Source organism: Sorex araneus, chromosome X (genome assembly GCF_027595985.1).
Source record: "Sorex araneus isolate mSorAra2 chromosome X, mSorAra2.pri, whole genome shotgun sequence".
NCBI classification, from domain to species: domain Eukaryota; kingdom Metazoa; phylum Chordata; class Mammalia; order Eulipotyphla; family Soricidae; genus Sorex; species Sorex araneus.
Genome location: NC_073313.1, coordinates 345,273,408 through 345,293,937, shown reverse-complemented (window position 1 = coordinate 345,293,937; position 20,530 = coordinate 345,273,408). Strand labels below are relative to the sequence as shown.

The 20,530-nt window shown below is 43.7% G+C and overlaps 1 protein-coding gene across 3 annotated transcripts in view; it reads right to left on the bottom strand.

The window, feature by feature from the left end:
- TAF1B (TATA-box binding protein associated factor, RNA polymerase I subunit B) overlaps window positions 1-20,530 on the bottom strand; it is a 59,284-nt gene that overhangs the window by 1,154 nt on the left and 37,600 nt on the right. For all 3 annotated transcript variants that reach the window (XM_055122323.1, XM_004609415.2, XM_055122324.1), the window contains 6 exons: window positions 19,601-19,748; window positions 12,009-12,186; window positions 10,969-11,015; window positions 8,447-8,537; window positions 6,295-6,365; window positions 5,497-5,719 (listed from right to left, as the gene is read on the bottom strand). In XM_055122323.1, the coding sequence (XP_054978298.1) occupies window positions 5,497-5,719; window positions 6,295-6,365; window positions 8,447-8,537; window positions 10,969-11,015; window positions 12,009-12,186; window positions 19,601-19,748 (758 nt within the window). The remainder of the gene's footprint in view (window positions 1-5,496; window positions 5,720-6,294; window positions 6,366-8,446; window positions 8,538-10,968; window positions 11,016-12,008; window positions 12,187-19,600; window positions 19,749-20,530) is intronic.

Here is a 20,530-nt window from a genome sequence, read left to right as displayed (position 1 = left end):
GCTAAAGCTCTGCCAGCAAACCTCTGATTGTAATAACCAGTCTTTAATACCAGAGTAACTTATACCAAGATATACGCAACCCAGGGAACAGAGAAACATTTAAATGGCATCGCAGCTTGTAATCAGCAAAATCTGAACTATGGGAAATTGTACAGGACACATGACCTGGATTACTCAACAAGTAAACTGCAAGTGGAAAAAGGAGATAAAGGGGGAATTTACAAACTAAAATGCCTAAGGGATATCTTCACCACTGGCAATGGCCTTATTTGGATCGGGGCTATTAGTGACAATTTTTATGTGATAATTGGAAAAAATCTAAACACTGACCAAACATGCTTAATAACATTAAGAATTATTCTGTTTTCTGGGGCTGGAGTGATAGCACAGCGGGTAGGGCGTTTGCCCTGCACACGGCCGACCCGGGTTCGAATCCCAGCATCCCATATGGTCCCTTGAGCACCGCCAGGGATAATTCCTGAGTGCATGAGCCAGGAATGACTCCTGTGCATTGCCAGGTGTGACCCAAAAAGCAAAAAAAAAAAAAAAAAAAAAAAAAAAAAAAGAATTATTCTATTTTCTATGTATGATTAATGGTATTAGGATATTGTTTTGAACAATATGATGCTGGATATTTGCCCCCAAATAATCTGTGACTAGCAGGAAAGGTGAAGCTAGGTGAGAAGTGGAGCTATGCTGTTACGTCACTGAAAGGGACTTATTATGGATTCTCAGGATTTAAAAAATATATATATATTAACTTTTTTCCATTATAGAATTTTGTTTTGGAGTCATACCCAGCTGTCCTCAGGGCCTGCACCTCTCTCAGTGCTCAGGAATCACTCCTGGTGGTGCTCAGGGGGCCATGTGGGGTATTGGGATTGAACCTGGTTTGGCTGCATGCAAGGCAGGCACCCTTGCTTACTGGTTGTACTGTCTCTTCAGCCCCCCTTATAAAATAAAAAATTAAAAAATAAAATTCTTTATCATAAAATACTTAAAACAGGTAAACAGGTAACAGATAAACTTTGCTATTTTGCCTCCTGTAGGATGGAGGGTCCGAAGACCCTCCAGGGATGAGTGTGCCAGAGTGCGCAGCTGCCCCTCCGGTATGCCCTGCACAGCCAGCTACTCTTGGCTCTCTTATCCCTCTCACGGGTAGAGAAACGAATTAAATGAAAATATATTATTTGACCCCATCTTTGGCACAAGGAGTTGAAAATGTTTATTTCCCGGGTCAGAGAGCTCGGGCAGGCATGAAGGTGCACGCCTCACCCACGGCTGAGCCGGGTTCCAGCCCCAGCGCCCCCCAGGGACCTCCAGAACCTTCAGGAGGGATCCCCGAGGAAGTCGGGAGTGAGCCCTGGGGGCGGCCCCCAAACAAACAAACATGAAGTCTAACTGAGGTGGTTCTTGTTTTTATGTAAAATATTAAGGCTATTTTAATAATTCCATAAAGTGATACCCTTCTTTGTTCATCAGCAACAAACTTTAGAAAGTCCCACTGTTGGAGCCAGAGAGATAGCACAGCAGGTAGGGCAGTGGCCTTGCATGTGGCCGAGCCAGGTTCAATCGCCAGCATCCTGTGTGGTCCCTTGAGCACCATCAGGAGTGATCCTTGTGTGCAGAGCCAAGAGTGAGCACTGCACCCCCCACTACCCCCCAAAAGTCTCACTGTTGATGACTTGACTAGAAAATCTTTTACAGGAATTCTGACAATATAATATCAGGCCGGGGCAGAGGACAAGCTCCACTTCTGTGAGCTTTCTCTCTTGCTCTTTTCTAATTTTTGGTTTCTGCTGTACTTAAAAAAAATTTTTTTTTGGGGGGGGCTGGAGTGATAGCACAGTGGGTAGGGCGTTTGCCTTGCACTCGGCAGACCCAGGTTTGAATCCCAGCATCCCATATGGTCCCCTGAGAACCGCCAGGAGTAATTTCTGAGTGCAGAGCCAGGAGTAACCCCTGTGCATCGCTGGGGGAGACCCAAACCCCCCCCCCCAAATTTTTTTTTCAGACAATGTTGTACCATAGAAAAAATGGGTGTATTGTTTTTCGTATTTGGGGCCATAAAGGACTGTTTCTATGGCAGAAAGATATGGTATACACACCAAACTTGCTACAATAAGGATTTCTCAGTGGAACCCCTAAAGCCTTATGAGGATCACAGTTGTTATAAGCCAGAAAACTATCCTTGAGTTATCTGTCACTGTCACTGTGTCATCCCGTTGCTCATCGATTTACTCGAGCGGGCACCAGTAATATCTCTCATTGTGAGACTTACTGTTACTGTTTTTGGCATATCCAATACACCACGGGTAGCTTGCCAGGCTCTGCTGTGTGGGCGCAATACTCTCGGTAGCTTGCCGGGCTCTCCGAGAGGGGCGGAGGAATCGAACATGGGTCGTCTGCATGAAAGGTGAACACCCTACCTGTGTGCTATTGCTCCAGCCCTTGAGTAACTTATCCTTGAGTTATAAGAAACAAAACAAATATACAAGGAACTTGTTAACATCAGCATTGAGAGGAGCATGTACCAAGCACTGTCCCTTGAGCTATTTGACACTGTGAACAGATGTGTGGTAACTGGATGCTGTGGGATGCTCACGTATAGCTCCGCACCTGCTATACTGTATCATTTCTCCAGCCCCTCAGATTTCAGCAACATATCTTGAAGAAGGAAGAGAAAGTGTCACAGTCCTAGCCTGTGAGGAGCACTTGCAGACATCTGGTAGGATGGGAAGTGCTTGTTGGCACGCTTTTTTTAAATTTAAATTTTAATTAATTTTTAACTTTTTAATTGAATCACCATGAGACAGATGTTACAAAGCTGCTCATGATTGCTGGCTCTCTTCTGCCTTGTCTGTCTACAGAATTGGTCCTGAGCTCGCACCTCTGTGCTTTCCAAAGGCACAGCAGGATCATGGATGTTCTTCACAGATTTAGTGATTAGGTATAAGGCCGTGAGCCATTGACCTTAGCTTAGTCAAAGAGAAAAGTACTAGAGAAATTTCCCCCTGGTGGTCTACAAGGCTAACCTGTAGCACAGATGGGGTTTCAGAGGTTCTCTAACTCTGCAGCAAAGTGATCTCCCTGCCTTGCATTTTATACCATAGCCTGGAATCATAGAGAGGACAAAAAGGCACTTGCCAACCAATAAGAAGCCAACAAGCCCATGACAAACATCCACTTTTCTCCAACAGAGCCTCAGCCCCCGACTCAGTCTGCCTGCAGGCGTGCTGGGAGCCTGAACTGTCTGAATCTCCAAATCCCTAATCACGGGAAGAAACAAAGTGGGAGGGGGCCTGAGAATATGCCTCTGACGGGCATCGCGACGGCACACTGACATGGCATCCGCCTGACAAATGAGAGAGGTGCCAGCATCTGACCGGACACAGAGAAAAATAATGCACATTACAGAAGTTCATTCATAAGACAGGTGCCAGCTTCACAGACGAAGGACACCTGAAATGTTCCCTTCCACCCGGAGCATGTCCCAAAATGCTGTCTTCTCTTTAGGCTGGTTTTACCTGACAGTAGTTTCCATTGTCACAAGCAAAGAGATAGTACAGCGAGTCAGGTGCATGCCTTGCATATGGCGACCCCACGTTCAATCCCTCGTACCTCATGTAGTCCGTGAGTACCATCAGGGGTAGCCCAAGCCATACCTTCTCCCCCAAAATGGACACTTTGTAATAATGTAATTGTCGGACTAAAAGCTATGCTAAATATGCTATTTATGATAACCAAATAATGCGTGGCTCAGTTTTTGTTTCAGTTTTTGGACCAAACAAGGCAATGCTCAAGGTTTACTCCTGGCTCTCTGGTCAGGGACCATTCCTGGCAGGGCTCAGGGGACCAGATAGGGTGTTGATCAAACTGGGGTTACCTGTATGCAAGGCAAGTGCCCTACCCGCTAAACTATTCTGCCCAATGGCTCAGTTTCAAAGATGTCTATCCCAAACTATTAAAATTAAAGAATAAATTATTAAAATTAATTTTGGGCTGGAGCGATAGCACAGCGGTAGGGCATTTGCCTTTCACGTGGCCGACCCATGTTCGATTCCTCCACCCCTCTCCGAGAGCCTGGCAAGCTACCAAGAGTATCGCGCCCCCATGGCAGAGCCTGGCAAGCTACCCATGGCATATTGGATATGCCAAAAACAGTAACAGTAAGTCTCACAATGAGAGACATTACTGGTGCCCGCTCAAACAAATTGATGAGCAACGGGATGACAGTGTGAATGACAGTGATTTTAATTTTAATTTACATATAATAAATTAAAATTAAAACATATACAATAATAAAATGTCTGGATCTTTAAGAAAATAAATCTTCAGGTCTGAAGAGAATTTGTCATAATATTGTCAATAATGACAAAAGCAATAAGGAAAAAGGAAACAAGGTGACAGAGTGATGAAGTGCCCGGCGCTGTTTTTACAGAGAGGAGAGTAATGAAAGGCCTCTCTGAGGAGGTAAAGTTTGAGCAAAGCCCGGAAAAGAGGTGAGTCTGGGTGGATAAAAAAGGGACAACATTCCAGTTTGAAGGCACCACACATGCAGAAGCTTTTGTGGAAAGTGCCATTTGACAAGTTCAAGGACAGCTAGAAGGGCAGTGTGAAGAGGGGAGTGAGCTTGAAAAATGGCCTGAGAGACAGTATGGCTGGGAGGGTGTTTGCTTCATACAAAACTGCCCTGTTTCTATCCCAGGCACCGTACCCAGTCCCCGGAGCAGGGCCAGGAGTCACTACCTGGCGAGACCTGAAAATGAAACCAAAAAAAAGAAAAAAAGAAAAAAGAAAAGAAGCAAAACGGTACGATGGCAAGGGAGGTGAGTGAAGAGCAGGGACTCACAGATTTCCTGGGCTCTCTGAGCTCGACTCTGCGTGAGATGGGAGAACTGGATGGGATGGGAGGTTTGAAGAAGAGGAACGGGAGCAGTATCATTCCTTCTTTCACTTTTGGGACCAAGGGGCTAGGAATGAGCTGCCAGGAACAGTAAGTAACAGTCCTGCGATCTGAAGAGCCATCCCATGAGCAGGATTCCAGCTACTGTGGGAAACCGCCTTGAGACAACTTCTCTGTCAATCCAGGAATGTGATTAGTGTAAAACCATAAAGCAACATTCCGAAAGTCTTTATCCTTTAAAACTGTATTCCCAGTTCAACTGAGAAATCTTGACATGCACCACGTAAGCTTAGGGTGTACAGAATAAGGATCTGTCACATTGAGATGATCACAGTCAGATTGGTTACCACCTCCATCCCTAAACCTTTTAAAAAAACTCAATACAGAATTCTGATTTTCTTGATAATAAGCTCATTATCTTCTCAGTCTCAAAACAAAACAAAAAAAACCCCCTCTCTGGCTCTTATTATCGTCAACCTCTTTAAATTATATGTCTTTCTTCTAATGAGAAAGGCATACTTACTACTTCAGGCCAAACTGGAAATTTCATCATGTCTTTTAATCCTTTGACTTCTAAAGGCATCACCTACCTTTTACAGAATTTCTGTGTACTAAGCCAGTAGAGTGAATTCTTGGCTGTCAGTGACTGGCCTTTCTTCTTCAGGAGGCCCTGGAGGCTATGTCCATGGAAACAAGTTCTGCCGGGGTCTTCATCCATCCAGTTGAACTGAAAACTCGAAGGGCTTTGCTTTTCAGTAGCTGGTGTTGAGCCAATCAATGTGCTAAACTGTTTTTGTAGGTTTTCCACCATTTCTGGAGTTGGAGGATGAAAGGAAAGAAAAAACACAGACACGTGACTAGTGTTAAAGCACAAAGAGAGTCTGGAGCTTACCCAGCGGTCAAAGGCTGGTCTCTCAGTTCTGACAAATGTACTTTGCTAATGTAAAAGGGCAACGTTAAAGGAACTAAAACCAGAGGATTCAGCACACACCAACGGGCGCAGCACTAAGCTATGCTAAGCACTTGATGCCCAAATGGTTAAAATCATTACATTTGTTTTTGTATATTTGACCACTATTGAGAAAAAAAAAATGAACAAGACAGCCTAATGGCAATTCTCTAGAGTTCTGAAAATTATACAAATCTAGGGTTTTAGATTTGGAAACTTAAACTCTATTTCAAATCATGGCCTGTTTCTGAAATAAATGGATAGATGCCTTTGGAAATTTCTTGCAGAGGATATTTTTCTTTGGATGTGCATTGGAACATTTATAAAAGAAGTAAACAGACAAACCAAAATTTGTATGCATTTTCTTTTCAAGTGAAGGTATTTAGCTTTCCTACAAGTGTGTTGCGACTTGGCATAAACAAGAGAAAATGCAACTCACCTCTTCTTTTATATACTACAGATTTGTCAATGGATGAGTGGTAGAGTGGCTTTTTGCTTTTCCACAGGTACCTATACAGGGAAGAGAAGTAGGTGAAGCAGGAGATGAAATGGACCTTAACATGTTTCAGAGAAGTTTGTCTAAAGCTATCATAAGTTCTGGCTTTGAAGGATTTACTTATTGACACATGTCTGTAGAGCTTAAGAAAGGAAGAAGAGAATAAGGAGGAAGGAAAGAAGGAAAGAAGGGGGAAGCACTGAACAAGACAAATATATGATCTTCTTCAAGATGAAAAGCTACTATACAAAAATGCAGAGACAGCTTCCCTGACAGTCAAACTCTCCTGCTGCTAATTCTCATAAAATGAAGCGACCTAAGAAATAACTGTCTCTTCTTCCCTTTTGGCCAATAGCCCTCTTGCTGATGATTAATTTGGTGATGCTTCCTAACAGCTCATAGAGAGTGAACAAGTACCTGTCTTCCAACACTTGATGTCTGGATATTCCTGCCAGGAATGAGAAGGAAAGATCTGGATTCTGGCACATGTTCATCTCTGGACTGATTCCTCTTGGCCCAGGGAAAGCCAGAGAGACAGGTTTTGTGTGGAGCCAACAATCAATTGGTGAGTACTACTTTACTGTGGCTGCCTAATCTCTGACACCACACGTGGTCCCCCGAGCCTGGCCAGGAGTGAATCCTGAGCACAGAGGCAGGAGTAAGTGCTGAGCAGTCACTGGATGTGCCCCAAAGGAGGAGGGGAAATGCCTTAGTAGTTTGTTTGTTTGTTGTTGTTTTTTCTTTCTTTTTGGGTCACACTTGGAAATGCATAAGGCTCATGCACTCAGGAATTACTCCTGGCAGTGCTCAAAGGACCATATGGGATGCTGGGAATTGAACCCGGGTTGGCTGAGTGCAAGGCAAATGCCCTACCCGCTGTGCTATTGCTCCAGCCCCGCCTTAGTAGTTTTCACTTAGCATCAGAGAAGATAATGCCCAGAAGGATGTGGAGAAAACTAGAACTGTATGTCAAGAACTGGGTAGGGTGGAGTGAAAAAGGCACTGAGGCTTTACGCTCAAGCACTAGTCAGCACCGATTTACAAATGTCCTCCTCATCAAAGACGACACACACTCTCTGAAGCAGGATCCTGATAATGGATCTTGGATAAAACCCTCCACAGGCTTTGATGTTCCCTGGAAAATGCCGTTCTGAAACTAGACACACTTTTGTTGCTCATTAGGTTCTCCCTAAAGTAGCTAAATGTAAGAGAGCTGTAGGAGTGCAGAACCTTGCAATGTGAATTTGGGCTCCAAGAGCTTCGCTTAAAGTAAGCTGGTACCTGAGTGGGGCTAATAAATCCCCACTCACGACCGAGAAGCCTGAGCAGGATGGCATGGGACACTGAGCCTCCAGTGCCAGCCAGGACAACCCAGCTGCACCGCATAAAGGCAGGACCAAAGGACGATTTTCAGAATTAAAGTCTTAGGAGTTTATTTCTATTAAAACTTTTGTTCTGCTGCTGCTCTTATACTCACAGGGACCCAAGGACTAAAGAGGAATTTCTGCTTCAACAAGGAAGATGAAAATCCTGGCTTCCTGGGGAATTTCACTTTCCACCTCTTCGTCATTATGCACCAAACCAGCATTTGTCTCTAAAGCTTCTGCACCAGGGACTTCTGGCAGACTGAGGGTTCAAAATCAAACAGTGGCAGTGACTGAACTAAGTATACACTCTGCTTTTCTTTGTTTTGACTTTCATAGGAACTATTCCATAGGCTGACATTACTGATATTGATAATAATAAAAAGCATAGGTAGAAAATTATCAGCTTGAAGAAGGGGCGGAGAAAGATGCATTAGAAACAGAAATGCAGGTAAGACACAGACACACAGCAAAAAGTTAACTTACTCTAAGTATAATGTGGTAGACTGGTAATCTGGAGCAGAAAGTGGACATCAATGGAAACACTGATTTTATTTGGTAAAAAATCAAACAAAATCTAAATTTTAGTTAACAATAATTAGAATATAGAGACTAATACTTCTAGGGAAAATGTCATAAAGCGAAGAAGTCTATACCGATAAAACTTCAGCTTTCAAATATAAAGTAACAGAAAAAAGTTGGTAAATGAAAAACTAGGAAAGATAACATACTTTGCCCTAGCTTCTTCCCATTTTTGTTTCTTCTCATCAATAGATTTCTTCATAACTTGGTACCATTTTCTGAAATTAAACCACGGCTTATCTGAAAGAAGTGAAATCCACAATTATCAAACAAAGTCACATTATAACAGCAATACAGTGATGATCTGAGTCGTCATCCAATGACGTATTTAAAGATTTCTATAATAGTTCTTAGAAATTATAGATGGAGTCACTATCTCTATCTTTTACTATGACTCCTAACCACCAGCCACTCCTCTGAGTTTCACCTATATTGTGGCCTTACTAAACCGTATTTAAATTGTGTACACACACACACACACACACACACACCTATCTATTTATTTATGTTTCTCCTAGATTTGACTATTACAGAAGAGATATTTTACATATTTTGTTTGACACTACGTAATTAGCCCTTTTCCTCCCAATCCAATACCCAGCAATGCCTTACACATTGTTCAAACAATGCCTGAGAATTCATAAATCAATAACAAACGACAGCTCCGTGAAGTAGCACTATAATAGCTAATCCCAAATTTCTAGACTTATTGGCTCCTATATCTGTTCTTCCTAATCTGGATCCAAACCCTAGTCCAGTGAATCTAGTCTAGGAAAGGAGACTGCACTTGGCAGTTGTCACGAGTTTATATTCGAGATCCTTTAGAACATAATGGAATGGAGTCAAATATAAAGATAAATCTTTACTCTTTTTAAAATCATATGAAATCATATGAAGAGATGAGAAGAGTAGGAAGGAAAAAATGAGACGGAAAAGCAAAAAAGAGAATGGGGGCAGGTAGAGAATGTTAGAAGCAAGATAAGCTAAGAGAAGGACGAGTGAGAGGCAAAATTTTAATTAACCCTGATGAAGAGAATCTTCTTCAATATCTACCTGAAAATCTTTTCAGAAAAACATCTTTTCAGTTGTCTACTACAAATATCATCTAACCTTTTAGGGTCTTGTAGTTCATACAGAGGAGACAGTACCACAAGAGCTAGAAAGAGGAAAACTGTAACTATTAATAACTTAAGGCCAGTCCCAACTTCTCTAAACCACAAGCTCGTTCCTCATCAATTAAGTAGGGAGGCAAGAGGTGGCAAACAGCAGGGTGCAGAGGGTGGGTGAGGCAGGGGGGATATCACAGCAGTGCCATCCCTGTACCCTCAGTATCTATACAGTCTTTTACAGCCCTATCTGAGAAGGGACATTAAGGGACATCTTGTTCAGCCTTTAGCTCCACGCAAAGGCCAACAGGAAGACACCAAAAAGGTAAATATGTGAGGTGTGGCTGTATTAACTAGATGGCAGGAAACCTTTCACAGTAGATAGGATGAAATCAAATAACTACTATGTACCCCTTAAATATCTTACAATCTAATATATACATAATACCTCAAGGAAGCTGAAACTGAAAAATAACAGGTAAACATGAAACCTGGTGGGAACACTTTCAGAAACTGGAACTGAACTTAGGAATCCATGTACCTGTCACACTGTATTAAGTAGCCTATAGAGCAATTGCCACACTTGGCACCGAAGGTAATTTTTTTTTGTTTTTTTAAGTAAAACAGATTTTATTTGGAGGGTTTTAGATGTGAAGAGAGAGAGGGTGAAAGAGAGAGTAACGCACTCAGGAGAGAATGCGGGCTTCTCCAAGGGTGAAGAGAGCCCTTACACACATCCCAGCATTAGACATGAGAGCATGAAAGTACACATCTCAAGAGGGGAGATGCGGGCGACACATGTGCTCGGGCACCACATGTGCTCAGCCATGTGGGCACAAGCAGCACATGGGCTTGGGCAGCATATGCGCCGAAGGTACATTTGTTAAGAAGGTAAGAAAGGTAACGTTTCTCCCTCTACACCCTTACCATCTACCTGTCTGTCTGGACACTTTATGTACTACTTAATATGTATCTACCAGGAAGTTTTCTAGGCACCTTACAAATACTTACAACTAACTATATACTTAGTCCACTAGTTATGATCCATGTGCTATACACCTAATATGAGTTGGGTTGTGGCAGGAGCCATCAGTTTGACCTGGGAAGAGGCAAGGGGGGAGTAGGTATGAAAAGAAGGTAGAAGAGGGTATTTGTGCTACATGCTGAACACCTAAGACAGATGTGCCAAGGATTAAAACAGGTAGAGGATAAGGAGGAAAGAGAATTTCAGGTAGAGGGACCAGCATGAGCAAAGGTTTAAGGCATTAGAATTAGTCGTATAGTCACAAAACTTCCAGTCAGGTCATGCTCTAGAGTAGCTAGTGGGTAGAAGCTAGGAACCAGAGAACAGCTAATCCCTGCAAGCAGGAGTGAGTCACTGAGTAGGGCAGCAAAATAAAACTGATAAGGAGCAAACACAATGCAAGGCATGATTTATACACACATTATTTATATATTTACATGTATGTGTATTTATATAGTTTCATGTTTTTCCTACATTTATCAGACCTTTTAATCCATCATTTACAATCACTTTGAAACTGATTTTTTAAAAATTTAAGTACCTTGTTTATTCTTTTCATTATGCTTCTCAGCAGTATTAGACAGGGACCTAGAGATAACAATAAATTGGTTAATTTAGAAAGAATTTATTTAAAGAGAGTAAAATTTTGAATTTTTCTGCACTCAAGAATTATTCCTGGTGGTGCTCGGGTGACCATCTGGGGTGCCAGGGATCGAACCTGGGTCAGCTATGTGCAAGGCAAAGACCCTACCTGCTATACTACCTCTTTGACCTCCAAATTTTGAATTTTCCTAAAAGAAACATCTACTGATGCCAAACTGTAATGAAGAAATAATCGGTGGAACGGGGAAGAATAAATAACTGCCATTCCTACAAATTCGGAAGAGATAATGTTTTAAAGATTCCTTGGTTTCACAAAATAGTCTGTGGAAAACACTTCGTGTCAGGATCCTAACAGCATATAAATTGCGTGCTGGTTCCTTACAGTTTGTCCCGAGGAGTGACAGCTCCTGAGCCGGGGCGCGGGAGAGGACTCAAGGAGCTGGAGCACAGCCTTTGCAGGCCACCTGTTTTCATCCCTGTCACTATGGAGTCCCCGAAGCATTGCCAGGAAGACCTCAAGCGCCTCCAAGTGTGGTTTCAAAACCGATAAAACTAAAGAACAAGCAACTCCTCAATTAGTGGAGCAAAAAGAAACCTGTGTGTGTCTTCTTGAAAAGATGAAGGAAACATGACACAAACTACTTAGTAAGCAAGAATGAACTCTGTATCTGACTCAAAATATGTAAGAAGCAATTGTTGCTCTTAGTGTTCTGTAACACGAGAGCCTGGATGTTCTACTGAGACAGACAGATCCCTTCACTTTCAGTAATTAGGTTAAAAACAGTATGGTTTGAGAGGAGGGTGTTGGCCACACCCAGTGGTGCTCAAGGCTGACTCCTCGTTGCTCTTGGGGGACCTTATGTGGTGCCAGGGATTGAACCCCGGTTGCCTTGTGCAGGGCAGACCTTAAACCTTGTACTATCTCTCTGACCCCCTAAACAAAAGAATACTTTCCTCAAGAAATCGATATATGCTTACCATTCTAAATGATCATCCAATAGGAAGAGAAGCTTCAAGACTACTACGATGATAGCTACAGCTTGTACATCATATTTAACAGTTTTTGCCATTTTAGCTATAGGATCAAACGTCAGAAAATCCACTTCTCCTATTCCAGTCATTTTCACCACCTGGCAGGTCAGATCGTGCATTTCGTCTGTTGAAGAACCAAACAGCAAAATGTCAATTAAATTATTTGGCTTACTAGACTATACTACTGTGTATACTGGCAATGGGTTTTCTCTTAAGACATCACGCTGTATTACAACTCTGAAATACATTTTGTGAGCAAATTAAAAAAAACACAAGAAACTTCCCAAATATAAAAACAACTGGGAGACTCCCGGCAAGCTCTTCTCTTTTCTGATTTTGACTTCCTAAACCATCTAGCGAGGACAGGTGACCACTTGGCTGCCACGGCAGTCATGCACATAGCTGCAGCGATCAGCACCCCGGAAACTGACCCCCCAGTAGGCCCGAGTGCCTCTCCAGGAACGCACATTTGTTCGCTGGCTGGTGCCTGGGCTCGCATCCCGCGCACTGCACGTATTACTTTTACAAAGAAATTATATGCTCAGCATGGACTGTATTTATAATTCAAAGGTGAATTCAAAGGGACTTGGGATCAGAAACCCTCGGGCCTGTACTTAGCTTTCCAATTATTAGCTTAGGGACTCGGGATCACAGTCACTTCACCTCAGTTTCTTCATTTGTAAAATGGATGACAGCGAGGAGAAACAGATTACAGTACATAAGACAAGAGACCATACTTTAAAAAATTCCAAATTATTATTATTATTATTATTATTTTCCTTTTTGGGTCACACCCAGCAATGCTCAGGGGTTACTCCTGGTTTTGCACTCAGGAATTAATCCTGGCAGTGCTTGGGGAACCATATGGGATGCCGGGGATCTAACCCGGGTTGGCCGCATGCAAGGCAAACGCCCTACCCGCTGTGCTATCGCTCCGGCCCCGAAAAATTCCAAATTATTAAATGAATTTTTCTATCTTTTCATTACAGAGGTCGCTCAGGGACCTGGGGGGCCACACTCAGTAATGCTCACCAGGACCGTGGGATTCTGATGCCTGGGGTTGCACTTGGGGCCGTGCATGGGCTAGGCACACGCTCCACCACTTCAGCCGTCTCCTGAGTTCTCTCTTGCCCCCATTTCTCCCCACTAAAAGCAGAAGCCGCACCCTAAGGGGTATGGGGATCAAGGGCCACTCTTGGTGTCAGGGGCCGTACAGGTTCAGTGCTCAGGGCCACTGGAGCTTAGGGTAACTGGGGTCGCCAGTGCCACCCTGGCACTTCTCCAAGGGTTGGGGCATGTGGTGCCAGTATTAAGCGCAAGGCCTCACACATATTAGTCATGTGTTCTGTCTGCCACTTGAACTATCTTCCCAACCCTAAAAGAGCTAATTTCTTTATTTACTAAGTACCTGAGATATGCCATCCCTCCCCCCAACACACAACTCTCTCTCTCTCTCTCTCTCTCTCTCTCTCTCAGTGGTGCTCAGGGCTTACTCCTGGCTCTGCATTCAGGGATCACACCTGGTCGACTTGGGGGACCATATGGGATGCTGGGGATTGAACCCAGGTCAGCCTCGTGCAGGGCAAATGCCCTAGTGCTGTGCTGTTGCTCTGGCCCCACCACATTCTATTGTAATTAATCTCAAGATGTTAGTCATAATAAGTCGAACTGAAACTCCTACATATAGTCATCACGCCCCACTGCAGCGTATAATTCCTTAATGCGGTGTATGAAGCTGCCTTCGGTGGGACCCTGGACTGTCGGCACTGGAATCCCCGCTCCATTACTACACACCGCGAGCTGCGACCCTGGACCAGTCTCAACTTCTCGGTATAAAGCAGGAGCGTCAGTAGGACCGATATTGTAGTCAACTGTGAATGTTAAATGAACAAATACATTTAACGCACTCTAACCGGTACTTGGCACACAACGGCACTTAGTAAACCGGAGTTCTTCTGCTGACTGCTCTCATCTTCAACTGCCCTTTCCTCTCTACGGTCCCTCCTTCGTTCATGCTCCTGACTGGTCCTCCTTCGGTCTGATCCCACTGTGATCCAATCACCTTGTTACCCTGCCCTCATTCAGGCCAGACAGACGTCTCTGTTCCCAACGGAGCCTCCTTCTCATTAGGCCCTCTGCTCTCCACACTGCAGTTGCCCCTTTGCTGAGAAGGCCAATTAGTTCTTCTCATTTCTCACCGTGGGCCTGGCTGAGCAGATTCTCACACACGTTATCTCTCGTATCTCAGTTACACCAATTACTTCTAAAAACACACGCATGCTATCAGGCCCCTTTGATCAGCCTTCTTCTGATTCTAAAGCAGGTCTTCTAGCATTCACGAGGCTGCTCTGGGATGCCAAGGGCTTATTTCTTTACATCCCTCTCAGAGGCGAAGACTTCGGTGTATTTGTCTTCACCTGCAGCAGCTGACGTATACTTAACGCTACTTAGACGTTTATGGTAAGAATGAATAAAATATAAAACCTCATTTTTTGGTTTCATTTTTAGGCCAAACCTGGCAGTTCCTAGGGGACCGTATGGGGTACCAGGGATCAAACCTGGGTCGGTATGTGTAAAGCAAGTGGTTTACCTGCTTCATTATCTCTCTGGTCCTCTGAAAGTTAATTTTTTATTTGAAATATTTTAGTAAAAATTCTACTGACTAAAAAATAACTGCTCAGATAAAAGTAGAAAATATTTAACAATGACAATTCAAAACACGGCAAAGCATTTTTATAGGTCTATTTGATTGCAAATTTTACTTTTTATTTATTCTGTATAAAAAAATCCATTCATAGGTGTTGGAACAATAGTACTACAGGCACTTGGCTTGCATGCAGCTGACCCAGATTCTATCCCCAGCACCACATATGGTACCTCGAGCCTGGCAGGAGTGATTCCTGAGCATAGAACCTTGAACACAAAGCTATATATGTCCCCCAAACCCAAAACCAAACATTTACTGAGCAACTACTATGTTTGGATAATAATATAGTCATTTTCCTCAAGGAGATCATTTTTTTAAGAACATACAAATAATTTAAAGGACAAAATCAGGACTACGACAAAGAAGAGATGGTGGCTGAGATGTGGGGGAAATGCAAATAATTCAGCAGGGTCATGGAGTGGAACGTGGGCAGAGCCAGATCATGGCCTTCTGGCCTAAGAAATTGGACCTACTCTTGTTAGGATGATCTGAACTTCAGATTCCATCAGAATTTACTCATGAACTTCACTCAGACACAGAAAGAATAGGATTAAAAAAAAAATGAAGTCCATGCATCCTAATATAACAAAAAAATTTTAAAAAATATGTCCATTAAGATTTTATATCTATCTTTTTGTGTTATAGTCTCAGATAATTAAAAACTAGAAAATTATATTCTTATTACTATAAAATCACATTCTTGAAAAAGCCTCCTGTTTCTTTTCTTTTTTTTTTTCTTTTTGGGTCACACCCGGCGATGCACAGGGGTTACTCCTGGCTCTACACTCAGGAATCACTCCTGGTGGTGCTTGGGGGACCATATGGGATGCTGGGAATCGAAACCAGGTCGGCCCTGTACAAGGCAAACACCCTACTCACTGTTCTAGTCTCTCCTGTTCCTTTTAAACTGAGTATCTCTTGAACTACTTCTCTTATACCAACAAATAAGAAATTTTTTTTTCTTTTTGGATCACACCTGGCGATGCACAGGGGTTACTCCTGGCTCTGCACTCAGGAATTATCCCTGGTGGTGCTCAGGGGACCATATGGGATGCTGGGAATCGAACCCAGGTCAGCCGCGTGCAAGGCAAATGCCCTACCCGCTGTGCTATTGCTCCAGCCCCAAGAAAAATTTTTTAAAAGACTAATAAAAATGTGAACGGGGAAGTTATGAAAAAAGAAACAAGAAAAATAGTTATGAAAAAATAAACAAGAGGGGCTGGAGCGATAGCACAGCGGGGAGGACATTTTCCTTGCACGTGGCCGACCCAGGTTCGATTCCCAGCATCCCATATGGTCCCCTGAGCAGTGCCAGGAGTAACTCCTGAGTGCAGAGCCAGGAGTAACCCCTGTGCATTGCCAGGTGTGACTCAAAAAAGAAAAAAAAAACCCAAGAAAAAACAAACCAACCCACAAACCCGGCTGTGCAGGGAGCCTGGGCCAGACGGCACAGGGAAGAGCAGTGTGGGAAATGGGCTCACGTCTGGGCCCGGCCACCTCCCAGGTCGTGCCACAGGAACTAGGCTACTCCCTGCCCTCTCCACCTTCCCCGGTGGGAAAACACAGGTGGAAGCACCATGGAAATACTCAAGTTCTCCGCAATGTAACCGTGAGAGCTGCCAAAAATTCTCTCCAAGCAGGCTCATCAGTTCCAGTAGGAGGAACAGTCTCAGAAACTGCTCGGAGCGCGGTCAAGGCCGTTCCCGAGACGGTGCTTACTCAGGGAGGGTGTGTGTGACAGGCCTGCTGAACACTCCCCACCTCGCGCCAGTGACGCCATGGTCATTTGTCAAGGCTTCTAGGCGGGGCATTTGTTTTCGCCCCAGCATGCTGAGAGCTCCTTTTAGTTTTCTGGGAACCTTAAAACCTCTCTTTGTGAAAGTGCCAAATACACAGGTCTCTTCTTTCTAATTCACAATACAACAGAACTAATGCTACCAGAGAGAGAGAAAACTTTGTAAGTTTTTTTTAAAAAAAGGACAACAGTTTTGCTTATAAAAATATAAGCAAGCTTATACTTTTATAAAGTCACAATTTTTTTAAACCTAAATCTTAAGGCACACTATCACGTCTTATGTCTTTTTTGTTTCATTTTTTGTTTTCATTTTTGGGGCCACACCCAATGGTGTTCAAGGCTCTGTGCTCAGGACCACTCCTGGCAGGGGCAGGGCATCCTATACAGTGCCGAGAGCGAACCTGGCTCAGCCGAACGCAGGGCAAGCGCCTTCCCTCCTGTACTATTGCTCCGCCCCTCCCTTTTAAAAAAAGTAAACTGGTTTTATTCAGGAAATGTTATATATATGAGAGAGGAGAAAGGAAATCATATAAAGAAAACAGCGCCTGGGTTCAAATCCCAGCATCCCATATGGTCCCCTGAGCACTGCCAGGGGTGATTCCTGAGTGCATGAGCCAGGAATGACCCCTGTGCATTGCTGGGTGTGACCCCCCCCCAAAAAAAAAAAAAAAAAGAAAACAGCAGAGCTGGGATGAGGGTGACCCCAGAATGGAGAGCTCAGAACTCTAGAATGGAATGCGCATTGGAAAATCTTACAGACTTGGTTAACTGTTCTCTCCACCACTAGGTAATAAAAACTCAATAGAGTCCCTTAGGGATACACAAAGGCAGAAGGAAAAATGAATTTTAATCTTTTGGTATATTTTAAATACTTTACCAATGTTTCATTCTACATAGATGTTGGCACATTATATATACATACCTTTGTAATGCGGCTATCTTATTTTTTATTATAACACACATTTCCCCTATTTTTTTTTAACTTCACAAACATAATTTTACTTTATTTGTGGTGCCAGGGATCAAACAGAGATCCTCATACATGCAAGGCAAGTACCCTACTCTGAGCGACATCTTCAGCCCCACAAACATAATTTTAAAAAACACATTAGATTCTACTAATACTGCTAATAGATACAGTACTATTGACTTAACCATCATCATTTCTCTGTTGGATATCCAAGGTATTTCTAATTTTTGCTGCTCTATTTTTTAAAATTCATTACGTTAAAGGACAGGTGACATACCACTTAGGAATTGGCGTAGTTACTTCAACACCGACAAAGAGCCCAAAACTATTTATTCTACTGGGGTGCAAATAGGAGGGTCTCTCAAGCGGTGCTGAAGAGGACTGGTTGGGGGGCTCCCAGGAATTCTCAGCCCACTGGCCAGTGGTCTAATATGAGTGTCCAAGGATGTGGTGCTGTGGGACTCTCAGGGCTGCCCCAGGCAATGCTTGACCAGGTGGTGCCAAGGATGCAGGGGAGCTGGCTGGGCACCTCCATGCCTTAACCTACACACCTTCACCCTTGTACTGTCCCTTCATCCCTTCTATTTTCTCAATAAGAAGGTCACTAACATTCATGCACGAAAATTTTCAGAGTTCCAATTATTTCGACTGGAGAGTTTGTGAGAGATGGCATCTGTGCACCCTGACTCTGTTTAAATGGTCTCCGAAAGGGCGCCCAGGTGGTAAGAATGCCTCTCTCACATTAAAGGACCTACCTCTACCTTTCTGCACTCAGCAGTTAGTAGACAAATACTGGTCAACTACAGCCTGGTCAGAAAATACTGCCACCTTCTCTCCATCCAATCGCAACTACGTGAGGTAGATACTTGGCATGAACCCGCCTGCATCAGTTACGTTTGGGTGATCCGTCGCATTACTTCCATAACCTCGTTTTCCTTTAGTGGACTCCAGGTAGCAAAGGCCTGGGGAGGAGCCCGGAGGGCTGGCGCAAACGAGCCCCACACACATTCTGCAGCACTGCATGGCTCCATAAGCACCTCGGGGTGGTTCTGGTGACCCCAGCACTGCTGGGACCTTCCACTGAACCGTCTGGCCCTGTTGGCAGAGTAACACTGGGAGTGGTGCCGAGACCCTGTGCACATTACTTGGTGGACCTTCCACATTAAAAAAAAAAAAGCAGATATAATATTTATATTTCTGCATGTGTTATTACACATGGTGAGATTTGTATTATGCTTTGTAGAAATGTGAATTTTTATTTCCTAATAAGACATACTTAATCACATTACTGATATTGTGACACCGTGTTTGTATTTTCTCTTTAGAATAAAATCCTGAATTTCTCACAATTCTAGTTCAGCAAGAAATTCAGGGCTGGATTCCAGGCAGGCCGCTTCGGCGCCCTGTGTTGTGGTATACTGTGCACACGGTCCGCCGGCCTCTCTCCACGTTCACTCTGGGCTTCAGACCTTGGAGAGTTCAGTGACCGCACCAGGGTGATCTCCCCTTGTTTCAGGAACTGGAACAGCACATTGCCAAACGATAAACGCATTCTCATTGATTACCTTCGTGTCGTCTTTTAAAAATTAGAATTCTGTAACAATCTTGCTTTGTGCAAATAACCGCTGTTACTTTATAGGCACTCGGGAAACAATATTGAAAGCAAATGTATTCTCTCAAGGTCATCTCCCACAACCAGAATAGAGCCCTTATTTCTGAATCGAGCTCTTTAACCATTTTCAAACTATCTGACATATCTGAAGGGTTTACATTTTTTTTTTCTTTTTGGTTCACACCCAGCAATGCTCAGGGGTTACTCGTGGCTCTGCACTCAGGAATTACTCCTGGCGGTACTTGGGGTACCATATGGGATGCTGGGAATCGAACCCAGGTTGGCCGCATGCAAGGCAAACGCCCTACCCGCTGTGCTATTGTTCTAGCCCCGGTTTACAGTTTTTAATGGTGTGTGCTGTGAGGACCCTGTCGGGGGTCCTATTAGCCTGTCACTTGCCTCACCATGGTCCTGGGGTCAAAGCTTCCTCAGGACATACACATTATACACTCACCCGGGAGATTGGCTTCCATCAGGTATTTCATACACAGGATCCTGGGGTGAAAGTAGCAGTCTTCAGTTATGTCTGGAAAACGAGGCAAATCTAAAAATATGGCGACTTCAATGGTCTGTTTAAAGATTTCCTCATAGTTGGGCCAAGACTAAGAGAAGAGAGAATTAAGAGAGCAGTGTTCACAGTATTAAAAAAAAAATACTTCCATTTTGAAATCATGTATTTTTACTGACTAATATTTGGAATATGGAGAAAAGCCTGAAGGAGAAGCAACTGTAAACCCCAGGGGGCTGGAGCAACAGTACAGGGGAAGGGCGCTTGCCTTGCACACGACACACTGGATTTGATCCCTGAGCTCCCCGCAGAGGGATTCCTGAAAGCGGTGCCAGGAATAAGTCCTAAGCACTGTCAGGTGTCGCCCAGACCACTCTCCCTGTGCCCACACCCCCCCAACAACAAAATACCTAAAACCCTGACTCAGCGGATTTTATTTATTTATTTTTTTAAATTTAAATTTTATTGAATCACCATGTGGAGGGTTACATAGTTCTCAGGATTATGTCAGTTATACAATACTCAAACACCCTTCCCTTCACCCGTGCCCATATTCCATCACCAACCACCCCATTATACCTCCCGCCCCCTCCCGCCCCCCCAGCCCCTGCCCTTGTAAGTGATAAGTTTCACTTCGTTTACACTTTATCTTGGTTATAGTCCATGTTTCAACACATGACTCACTATTGTTGCTAGGGTTTCCCCCCAAAAAAGAAAAGACAGTCCCACTGTCAAGGAAGCATTTGATGGCTCTCCATTGCTGAGAATGTAGAGATATTAAGTCCCGCTGTTTGTTACATAACTTTTCTATTTTTTTCCCCCCTCGTCCCGCGCCACCGAGATCACGCCTGTTTAGTAATCACCACGCTGCCTGAC